Source organism: Lathyrus oleraceus, chromosome 4 (genome assembly GCF_024323335.1).
Source record: "Lathyrus oleraceus cultivar Zhongwan6 chromosome 4, CAAS_Psat_ZW6_1.0, whole genome shotgun sequence".
Lineage (NCBI taxonomy): Eukaryota > Viridiplantae > Streptophyta > Magnoliopsida > Fabales > Fabaceae > Lathyrus > Lathyrus oleraceus.
The window spans coordinates 222972120-222984363 of record NC_066582.1 but is presented as its reverse complement, the minus strand read 5'-3'; the positions used below and the strand labels follow the sequence as shown (position 1 = coordinate 222984363).

The 12244-nt window shown below is 38.0% G+C and overlaps 1 protein-coding gene across 1 annotated transcript; it reads left to right on the top strand.

Moving 5' to 3' along the window:
• The first annotated feature begins 4284 nt into the window (after nt 1–4284).
• LOC127136772 (uncharacterized) lies at nt 4285–4983 on the top strand. The gene has a single exon (XM_051063293.1). It carries the CDS (start codon nt 4285–4287, stop codon nt 4981–4983), a length of 699 nt encoding a protein of 232 aa, XP_050919250.1.
• Nucleotides 4984–12244: the final 7261 nt, after the last annotated feature.

The window sequence follows — 12244 nt, the reverse complement described above, 5'->3', positions numbered from 1 at the left end:
TAACATTATAATTCATAATATTTTGCAGTTCCAAAGTGAATAAGAAGTTTTCCACAGTTTGTGGGCAGAGAGAAACTCTGCAGAATTTTATTACTCTTCTCCTTCATCGCTCTTTATTTTCTTTTTTTCTCCATTGTTCTTTCTTTTCATTGTTATTATGTGGGTGATAACAATCTTGTTCATCAAGATTGATTGAAATTCTCCATAGATTTTGGGGGATTTCCAACCGTTTAAACCATCACCAACTTTGGTTTGCCTCTTGATTTATATTGTTTGTTGGTAATCCTTGCTTGACATTGGATTTTCTCTGTGTTTGTTTAATTTCAAGTGGTGTTATTTATTTTGGTGCTTGAGTTTACTGTTTATGGATCAATTATGTGGTGTTGTTTGTTCTTGTTGTTATCTTAATTAGTATGAATGTTATTTTATAAATGGATTGATGATTTTGTTTTGTTAAAGATGACTTGGATGAGAACAATGATTCTTGAATGTGCTGGATTTAAGAGATGTTTTGACAAACTTTTGAAGATGCATTGTTTGTCTTTTCTAATAAGGAAAGAGCATAAGGAAATAATGTGAAGAAAAGGAGAGGGATAAGAACTCTATTTCTCTCCCCCTTTTATTTTTATATATATTTATCTTTTACATTTTTCGGCCATGGTTATTACGGATTGTTATATATCTGTTACTCTTTGTTTTAATTTCTTTTGATATATTAACGTAGTCATGGTCTCCTAGATTTACTTTCTATCAAATATTACAGCCTCTTGTTTGGAGACTTATAGAATTGTATACTTATAAAATATATAAATAACATTGTAAATAATATTATGTCGTGATGCTTCGATTCTGATTACATTGCGTTAAATCAGATTTTTAGTTTGCGGACTCGACAATTTTTGATACATTGATAGAATATTTTTTCCGCGTTATGATCTTGTGTATGACATTACTCATGTTGTCATTACACACAAATCGGCTTTTAGCATATTGTGGTTAACTCGCTTGGATTATTTTATATTTGATCTTATTGTTTATTCTTTAATTAAATTAATTAATTAATTAATTTTTTTTGTTTAATTAGATAATTCTTTTAATCAATTTTAATTAATTTAATTATTTGATTACATTAATTTTTAATCAAACAAATTTTGATAATTAATTTTAATTAGTTTAATTGGATGATTTAATCAAATTTCAATTAATTGATTTTGTTAATTAAATAAGGATCGACTTATTTCACTATCATTTCAACCATCATTTTCAAATTACCAACTCGATTTCATTCATAATCACTTCGGCTTCAAATCATTTCAAGACCATTTCATCATCGATTCAAAACCATTTTGAAACCATTTTCATAATTCATAATAGTTTCAAACACAAATAAAAAAATTCGATCAATATCGACAGCGCATTTCCTTAATCAATTCAAAACACCTAATCGCGGTTAAACACCATTTCATTAAAGATGAAAAGGGGGATGGTCTCGAGTCTTCGACTCCTCTTCTCAATTGTTTGGGTACGAGTTCCCTTACTCGACTAATCAAACAATTTGTCATCTCTTAAAATACTTCTAAATCTAATCAATATTAAATCATTTTTATAATAACTTAGATGAAAAAGGAAGTGTTCTAGATCCTGTTATTCCTTCCCCGAATATTTGGATACGAGTTGTGTTATTCTGTCATTTAATTATTCTTCGTTTATCTAAAAATACGTTAACAATATCTAAACCCTTTCGTTAAGGATAAAAATGAAGATAATCTCGAGCCTTCGATTTCTCTCTTTAATTACTTGGATATGAGTTCCCTTACTCGACCATTCGAGTAATCGTCATATATTAAAAAAACTTCCAACTCAATTTACCTCTAACACTCTCGTATTCAAAACCTATTGAAACTCATATTTCGTAATAACTTGGACGAAAATGGAGGTAGTCTAGAGCCTTCTATTCACTTCCTCGAATACTTGGATACGAGTTGCCTTACTTAATCATTCGAGTATTCGTCATCCAATCAAAATACCCTGACACAATCTAAATCCTTTCGCAATTAAGGATAAAAACGGAGATGATCTAGAGCCTTTTATTCCTCTACTTGATTATTTGGATATGAGTTTCCTCACTCGACTATCCGAGTAATCGTCATCCAACAAAACACTCAACACACAAACATATCTTTTTCTTGCACCCGCGTGATCGAAACCCTTTTCACAAATGGAAATTGTTTAGTCCTTTCTAATACGCACACAAACTAGCGCTTAAGCCTCCCATGCGCGAGCATACAACTAAATGTTTAAACTGCTAGAATGCGATCAAACATGATCTCTTCCACCGCAAAACAAATAAATACTAAGTCTCTCATCCGCGAGCAAACAAGTCAATGGTTAACCGTTAGAATGCAACCTAAACATTCGTCCTCTAAAATCGATCAACCAACACTCTTGGCTACCAAGAACTACGTAGCTTTGAGTTCTCCATCGTACCTGGAGATACGTAGGAGCGAGATTCACATCTCGTCAAACACTATAATAAAAAATACAAAAAACATCTTTTGTCTTGTCCAGAACTATGTAGCTTTGAATTCCTACCTGAGGATACGTAGGAGCAAGACTCACAATCTTATCAAGCACGCCCTAACAAAAACATTATTGTGAACCTTTTTATTTTCTTTTACACTTTTGATCTACTTGAAGAAAACAAATAACATTAGCTAACATTCAATCACAAGTTTAACTAAAAGATTATCGTTGAGTACAACGGACATGAGGGGTGCTAATACATTCCCCTTGCGTAATCGACTCTTGAACCCGAATATTGTTGCGATGACCATTTTCTTTCTTTTTAAAGGTTTTATTGATATTTTCCTTTTCCTTCATTGGAATAAATAAAGTTCAGTGACGACTATGTTCAAATTTTTTTTTTTGCGACCATTGTGAAGGATCATATTTTTTGAGATGCAAAATGTGTTGTCCTTTACATGCTGGAACTGTACTACCTAAAGTTGATTTGAATGAAAGGAGAAGGAATATATTATAATTAGTGGGCCAAAACAAGGAATATCCACAAGGCTCATGATCTAATGACAAGACAAAACCTTAAAAGTTAAAGGGTATAAAAGGAACCCGTTAGGCGAAATAGAGGTTCAGAAGTTGGAAACTTGAGAAATTACTCTGAAAAATATCTTATTGAAGAAGAATAAGAAGAAGAAGAAGAAGAAGAAACTTAAACCAGAAGTGAAGATTTCCTTCCATTCTCCCTACATTAAAGAATTGTTGAGCATCCTGGCGTGACATAACTCACCTCCTGTCGATTGAAAGATTGCACGAAGTAGAGCGTCATACTTAAGTTTTCATTTTCTTTTCATTTGTGTTTAGAAATGTTGAATGTAAGAACTTGTGTTTTTGTATTTCTTTTGCTCATCATGAGATAAACATCTTTATGTTGAGCAATGTGAAGTTTAATGAAAAATAGTATTTTGTGTTTAATGGTTTGGTTTGAAGTGATGCATTTTATTATGTGAAATAATATTATACATTTGTTTCTTTGTTTAATCACTTTAGAAATATGTAAAAGTTAGTCAAGGATTGGGAGATTCATTAACTAACAAAATTCATAAGTAAATATAGTTGAAAATAGTAGGATATACATATTCACTATATTAATCACTTTAGAGATAAAAGACTACAACCATACGAGAAAGTACTTGGAAATGGAATGCACCTATAATGTTAACATTGTAGATCTACTCCACTTCACCGTATCAAAAGCACGCACCACCGCATCCTACAACTTTATTTCTCTCATTCATCTTTTATTCCTAATTCCAGCACGATACACAAATGATTATGAATTTTTAAACATAAAAAATAATAGTTTCAATAATCGAAAAATACGTTAATATTTATAACTCAATTTATTTACTTTAAATTTGTCGACCTAAATAAAATATAAAAAAAAATCCCTAAAGATTCATGTAAAAGTAAAACAAAATTAAGAGAATAAAAAATCAATACGATTTTAATTCTAAGGGCCAATTACAAATAATTTTAAATTAAAAAAACCATAAAATAGGGATACAATTATTTTTTGTTGGGCCTAGCAGTGTTTTAATTTTTTTTAAAAATCATAGGCAGCGCATGAGGAAGGAGGGAGAAAATAAGCATACTGTTTTAATTTTTTTTAAAAATCATAGGCAGCGCATGAGGAAGGAGGGAGCAAATAAGCATACCATATATAACGGGAGTGAACAAGTGAATGAAACAGACTCATTATCTGTAACAATGGCGGCGGCGGAAGAAATATGTTCATGTTTACCAGAGGAATTATTGGAGTGCACCTTCAAATACCTCCACGGCGACAACCGCAGTTTCATGTCACTCTCCCTCGTCTCCAAACAGTCTATGTACATCACCAACCGTATACTATTCTTCGCCACAATCACCGATGAAACCATTCCTTTCCTTCCTCGCCTCTTCCACCGCTTCCCTAACCTCACCTCGCTCAACCTCACTATCGTACCCAAAACTGTAAAAGAAGTGAACGCTCTTCTAACCCTAATCTCCACTTTCCCTTTAGACATCAAATCGCTCAGTCTATGCCCTACACGCATACTCAGACCCATTCAGATTCCTGCAAATGGCTTGATAGCTTTGTCCAAAACTATGAAAAATATGACATCCTTCACTTTTTACCAAATGTGTCATTTCAACAAGAAGAATTTATTCTTGATCGCTGATTATTTTCCTTTACTCCAAGAACTCAATGTCTGTAATCCCTGGCTTACTAGTGACACGGATTTTATGGTGGATCATAAGGATCCATTATTAGCACTTCCCAATCTCGACAAGATTAACCTATCTGGTAATTACATCGGTGACCCAGACCAATTTACTAACTTTCTCCGCCATAACTGCACGCTTCTTCAAGAGATCACGCTGAGTTTGGGGAATTTGGGAAATATGACTGTACTAGTCCTCTAATATATTTATTGTTTTTTTTTACAGAAATAATATATTTATAGTTGAATTACAGTTTTCTTATCAATTTGGTTGTTCTTGCAAAGTTTTTGTTTTATATTTATATATATATTCTCCCATATATTTTCACTACATAAATTCTGATATAAACATCATAGAGACTTTGTACCCAATATATGCACTAAGTCTAGCCTTCTCACACCTAATGAAACAAATATTAAGGAGTAATGTATAAACAGAGTGAATGAATTGAGAGAAACAAGTTACTTCGTAACAATAGCTGCAACAGCATTCAAAGTCCAATATACTTGATAGAAACAAGTTACTTCGTAACAATAGCTGCAACATTTAGACTTTGCATGATATTGCAATTTTGTTCTTGTTTCATTTCGACAAGAAGGATTTGTTCTTGATCGCATTGTTTTCCTTTACTAGAAGAACTAAATCTCAGTTATCCCTGGGTTAGAAGTAACCAAGATTTTATGGTAGATCGTAATGATCCATTATTGGCACTTCCCCACCTACGCAAGCTTAACCTATCCGGTAATTACATCACTGACCAATTTATTAAGTTTCTCTGCCAGAGCTGCAAGCTTCTTCATGAGATCATGATCAAGGACAGGATTTCAAGGTAATGTGGGGAATTTGGGAAAAATGGGAAATAGGATAGTAGTGATATAATATATTATTTATAGTTTGTCATACGGTGAACTGGACCTTATTGGATTTGTAATCGCAATGTCGCGGTTAGCAAGAGTCGCCACCGACTTTTCTTTTATCCCATAAGGAAAGGTGGAAAAGAACAGGAAAGACCTTAATTTTAAATTCTTAGGTTCGGGAGGTACTTTATACAAAGGGAAGGTGTTAGGCACCCTTCGTATCCATGGTTATCCATGGGCTCTTAATTGCTCAATCATTTATGTTTTCTTTGTTTGAAAAAAAAAGCGGTTGAGAAATGTATGAAAATGTTTTGAAAATGAGAATTTAGCTTTGTAATGATTCTTGCATGAATGTATACAAAGTGGTTATCTCGTTTAATTTAAAAAATAGTTTAGAAAAATATAACTCGGCAATGATCCTAGTACGGATGTATGCTAAGTGGTGATTTTCCAAAAGAAGACGTTTGAAAGGTGCGAGGTGCGAAAAGTATATTTTTTAGGTTATGACTGAGCAATTAAGGTTATACCTGTCTGAGGTCTTTCCGGGCATTTCCCATCCTTATGAGGGTAAAACTGTCCTTACTATTGAGAAGTAAGTAGTTTTATCCTGGGGATGTAGAAGGGTCATCGTAGGGTCATCGATAGGTCATTGAAGGCAACAGTTGTAAGGATACCTTAGCATTCGAAGGGACGATCATCATTTAACCGTAGGCTACACCGAAGGGTCATCGCGGGACAAAATTGTATTTTCGAAGGCAACATCCGAGGGACCATGATTTATTTTATGATGATTTAATCGAAGGGCCATTGCTAAGTGTATCCCCACATTCGCGGGACATGACCATTATACCGTAATACCGTAAGGCAGCAAAGAGAGGTCCAAGATCACTTATTTAAAGGTCATATTTTAAAGTCAATTAAGTAATTAAGTCCATACTAAAATCAATGCATTAAAATTAAGACATTAAAATGAACACATTAAAATTAATTAGGCCACTTAGGGTGAATCTCCACAAGGGTATCCCACAAATAAAGTGGGAGACCTAAACAGCAATCTTTTCCCGGGACATATGAACCTTTGCAAAATTCAGCAAACGGGTTAGAATACCAAATCAGGGTGCAATCGAGAGTTGCACCAAAGTAATAGGTAAACAAAGCATGGTTATGATAAAACAGGTCAGATGGGCAAAGATCAAAATAGGACGAAGAACAGCGGCATCCATTACAACAATTCAAAGTATCCAGGCATACTTAAGTTACATGCAAAGCCTCAAATATATTTATGAATCTCAATTATGATATCACATGTGAATTAGGAACATAAGGCGATAATAGTAACACAAACCTGTTTGCAATTGAGTCGCAACCTTGAATTGGCCGATCGGATAGAATTGAGCGGAGGTGACCTTGCTGCCGCCGTGAGATTAGATTCGGTAAAAAGGCACACAATAGTTTCCGTTGTAGAAACTATTGTGCGAAAAGAATTAACTAAATACCAAAAGGGAATCCGGAATTGCAAAAGAAATAGTGTAGCACTTATAAAACACAATGCCTAAGCTGCTGGAAAAGAAGAAAAAATGCAAAGGCGAAAACGGCAAAGGAAAAAGAATCTCGGAAAAAGCTCCCCCTTTTAGGTTTTCAAGGCGGCTATTTATATTGTTGTCATTAGGTCATGCCTGCTGCCAAAAAAGGTCTTCAACGCGCGCGTGGATCTAGGGCCCAACGGACCTTCAAGTCTCCGAAGCATTATCTGCGCCCAAAAAGTAGGGGAACGGTGTGACGTTCGTCACACCATGTGTGACGCCCGTCACAGGGGTAGGCGTGACGCTCGTCACAGCCTCTGTGACGCTCGTCACAGATGCCACACCCGTGTTCTTGTACTTTGGGTTGGGCTTTGCTGTTTGGTTCGTTTTCTTTCTTTTTGCACCCCTTTTCCTCCGCTTCCAAATAAACCACTTTCATATTATCACTAGGTGAGCGTGTAGCGAGTAGGCCATTTTGGGTCATTCGCGAGCTGGGCCTTTGTTCCTTTAAGTGTCATAAAAATGAGTCGGAGTGCCCTGAAATGTCTTGAAATATCAATGGGCAAATTTTGGGGTATGACAGCTGCCCCTGTTCAATATTCTTGAACCGAGAGAGTAGAATGGTATGTGCACCATTCGTGGTCTGGAGGTGGAAGATTATTGAACACTAGAATGCCCCGAGAATTTGCGCTTGTCAATTGGTCTTGATGGAGATGGGCTTAAAGATGCCATCCAGGAAGTTTGATGATTGGAGCTTCAGACTGTGTCGTACGTTAGACGATATCTGAAGACATGGATGTCATACCGGGTCATACGCTAGATCGTATAGTGAATCATCCATCATGCTGTTGACTTTGCTGGGGAGTCAGAGTATGCTATATACTGCTGGGGATAAGGGATCAGAATGAATCATACACTGGACCGTATCTGAATACCAGAGTGAGCTGTTCGTTAGGCAGATGACTTTGATGGGGATGAAAGATCAGAACGGATCGTACGCTAGATCGTTTCTGAGTTGCAGATAGAGCCGTCCGTTAGGCCGAATCTGCTTGAAGAGGGAGTAGCCGTATACTAGACTACCATTCAGAAATGTAGCTGTCCGAAGGTAGCATCTGAGCAAGGGAGTAGCCGTATACCAGACTACCATTCAGGAATGTACCTGTCCGAAGGTAGCACCTGAGCAAGGGAGTAGCCGTATACCAGACTACCATTCAGGAATGTACCTGTCCGAAGGTAGCACCTGAGCAAGGGAGTAGTCATAAACCAGACTACCATTCAGGAATGTACCTGTCCGAAGGTAGCACCTGAGCAAGGGAGTAGTCATAAACCAGACTACCATTCAGGAATGTACCTGTCCGAAGGTAGCACCTGAGCAAGGAAGTAATCGTATACCAGACTACCATTCAGGAATGTACCTGTCCGAAGGTAGCACCTGAGCAGGGAAGTAGCCGTATACCAGATTACCATTCAGGAATGTACCTGTCCGAAGGTAGCACCTGAGCAAGGGAGTAGCCGTATACCAGACTACCATTCAGGAATGTACCTGTCCGAAGGTAGCACCTGAGCAAGGAAGTAGTCGTATACCAGACTACCATTCAGGAATGTACCTGTCCGAAGGTAGCACCTGAGCAAGGAAGTAGCCGTATACCAGACTACCATCCAGGAATGTACCTGTCCGAAGGTAGCACCTGAGCAAGGGAGTAGCCGTATACCGGACTACCATTCAGGAATGTACCTGTCCGAAGGTAGCACCTGAGTAAGGGAGTAGCCATATACCAGACTACCATTCAGGAATGTACCTGTCCGAAGGTAGCACCTGAGCAAGGGAGTAGCCGTATACCAGACTACCATTCAGGAATGTACCTGTCCGAAGGTAGCACCTGAGTAAGGGAGTAGCCGTATACCAGACTACCATTCAGGAATGTACCTGTCCGAAGGTAGCACCTGAGCAAGGGAGTAGCCGTATACCAGACTACCATTCAGGAATGTACCTGTCCGAAGGTAGCACCTGAGCAAGGAAGTAGTCGTATACCAGACTACCATTCAGAAATGTACCTGTCCGAAGGTAGCATCTGAGCAAGGAAGTAGTCGTATACCAGACTACCATTCAGAAATGTACCTGTCCGAAGGTAGCATCTGAGCAGATAAAGGTCTAACTTGGTCGTACATTAAACCTTATCTGAGTTGTCCGAGGACTTGACGGTCTAACTTGGTCGTACATTAGACTGTATTTGCAGAATCTGACTTGAAGGTCCAACTTGGTCGTACATTAGACTGTATTTGAGTGGTATTTGAAGATTTGAAGAAGGTCAGAATGGATCGTACGCTAGATCGTATCTGAGTTGTTGAAGGTCATAGGTTGAGCTGAATCAGAGTGAACCGTACGCTAGGCTGTATCTGATAGTATTTGCAACAATTTACTGGGGATGGGCTTATAGATGCCATCGTTAGGAGGATGTCAGAATGAATGGTGACATGGAGTATATCCGAAAGATGTAGTTGAATCCTGAATGTAATTGATAAGGATGCCCGTCTGAATGGACCTTTGTTTTGATTGTATCAAGAGGATAATTAACCTGAAAAATAAAGTTAGCTTCATGCCATGTCATGATGCATGAGATGCAAATGTTGTATGCATGCGTGGGCTGTGAAATGATGTAATGAGTGAATTATGCGTCTGAAATAAATGCGAACATTGTATGCATGTATATGTTATGAAATGATGTAATGTATATGATGCGGAATAAAAATTGTATGTAGGTATGTGATGTGAAATGATGTAATGAATGCACTATGCGTCTGAAACGTTCTTCCAGGGGACTCTACTGGGAAAATGAATCTCATTCTTCTGGTTGGAGATATTTGTATTGATGACCCTTTCTTAGCTGGGGGATACTTGATTGCCGTCTGACGATGGAAACACTCAACAGAGCCTGGCTGGGGGTAGAAGAGATGACCAGTCTGTCTGGCGATGCCAACCTCTTCTGGGAAATAGCTGATTTTTGTTGGGGAATGGATTTGTAACCAGACTTGTCGGAAATCCTGGTTAGACCTCATCCTCGATCCTGAAGTCTTTTAGTAACTGCCATTGCTATTTTATGCATGCATTTTGATAAACATTGATCATATTCAAGTGCATAAATCAATTCAAAGTAAATCAATGGACGTTTACGCAAACAAAACAGAAAAGGTGAAAACAAAAGCATCTCTTTTTTTTTTGGAGATAAAATTGTATTGATTCTGAAAGAGGGCCTATAAACAGGCAATTTGTGTACAAGGAGACAGAAATCCTAGTAAGAGGAAATCGTCAAGAAAACAAAGAAAAAGCTATGCAGGAAAAGTCCTGTTGATTTTAAATCCACTACCGTCATTATGTCTTCAAGCATCTCATCTCCTGCTGTCGGATAGAAGTGATTGGCTTGTTCAGTCCCTTGAACTTGGTTGAAGCTGACAGAGAACGGGACATAGTCATACGCTTTAATCCCTAATTTTTGCCTGGACCACCTTTTCAGGTTTTCAGTCCACCGGGATACCCCTTCTTGCCCAAGCCGCCTTTTCAGGTTTTCGACTTGCCGGGTGTACGTCTTTATATATTTATCCCTAATTTTTGCCCGAACCCTTTTGGTTCGCCGGGATGCCCTTACTTTTGCCTAGGTACGTCGACCTAGCGGGTCTCTGTTATGCGTAGTATTTTTTGACTATGTCTGCGTTCACGGGATGCGGGAAGTCTTCGCCATCCATTGTAGCAAGTATCATGGCTCCACCAGAGAATACTTTCTTAACCACAAATGGCCCTTCGTATGTGGGAGTCCATTTGCCCCTGGGATCACTTTGTGGTAGAATGATACGCTTGACCACCAAGTCGCCCAGTTGGTACACCTGTTTCTTAACTCTTTTGTTAAATGCCTGGGTCATGCGCTTCTGATATATCTGCCCATGACAAACAGCCGCAAGTCTCTTTTCATCAATCAAATTTATCTGATCGAGTCGAGTCTGAATCCATTCATCTTCATCTAAGCCCGCCTCTTTCATGATTCTTAGAGAGGGAATCTGAACTTCCACTGGTAAAACGGCTTCCATTCCATAGACTAAAGAGAACGGAGTTGCCCCTGGTCGGAGTACGCAACCATGAAGAGCAAGAGGTAACATCTCATGCCAGTCTTTGTACGTTATGTATGATCTTCTTGATATTCTTATTAGCAGTCTCCACGGTGCCGTTCGTCTTTGGCCGGTACGGAGAAGAGTCATGGTGCTTTATTTTGAACCGCGTGTAGAGTTCAGTTTAGTACCATTATCAGTGATAACTCTCTCCGGACAGCAGATTTCTCGAATGTATATTTGATAAGATCCATCTTAGAAATCAATAAAGTGGTATGATTCAACATATGCTGTCTTAGTCGGCGAGCAGCCTAGGCCAAAGCGTAGCAAGCTTTCTCGAGCTGTGAGTATCTTGTTTCACAGTCGGTACCTTTTGCTAAGGCAGTATATGGCATGCTCTTTTCGACCAGACTCGCCATGTTGCCCCAGCACACCCTATTGAATTTTCTAACACGGTCAAATACATAGTTAGAGGTCTTCCTTCAACTGGTAGCATCAGAATTGGAGGTTCTTGGGGATATTTCCTGATTTTGTTATTCATCATTCCATACCATCTCTTGATTTTTCCTTTTTAGTAATTTGAAGATGGGTTTGCAGGTATCAGTCACGTGCGGAATGAATCGGGCAATGTAATTCAAGTGCCCCAAGAAACCTCTGACTTCTTTCTTGTCTATTTCAGTACCCAGATTTCAATCGATTCCTCCTGCGGCTGTATGGTCTTATCTTCTTGTAGTAACAGTCTGGCAAGTTCTCTAGGGACTTTACAACCTTCCTCACTTCCATCCTCGGCTTGGTAGATCGGATTTTCAAAGTCATAATGAACAGTAGTAGAACTATTATCAACAGGATCCAGAGTGGATATGGATCGACAAATTGTTACGTGGGTGTGTGCAAGAAAACATAGCTTGTTTGAAAAATGACAGGAAAGATAAAGAGCGCAATATTTGAATGCAAAAAAGTCCATTGATTTATTGAATATGAATA

Coding starts and splice junctions, on each gene's coding strand:
- LOC127136772 (XM_051063293.1), top strand. CDS start 4,285: ATGGCGGCGGCGGAAGAAATATGTTCATGTTTACCAGAGGAATTATTG.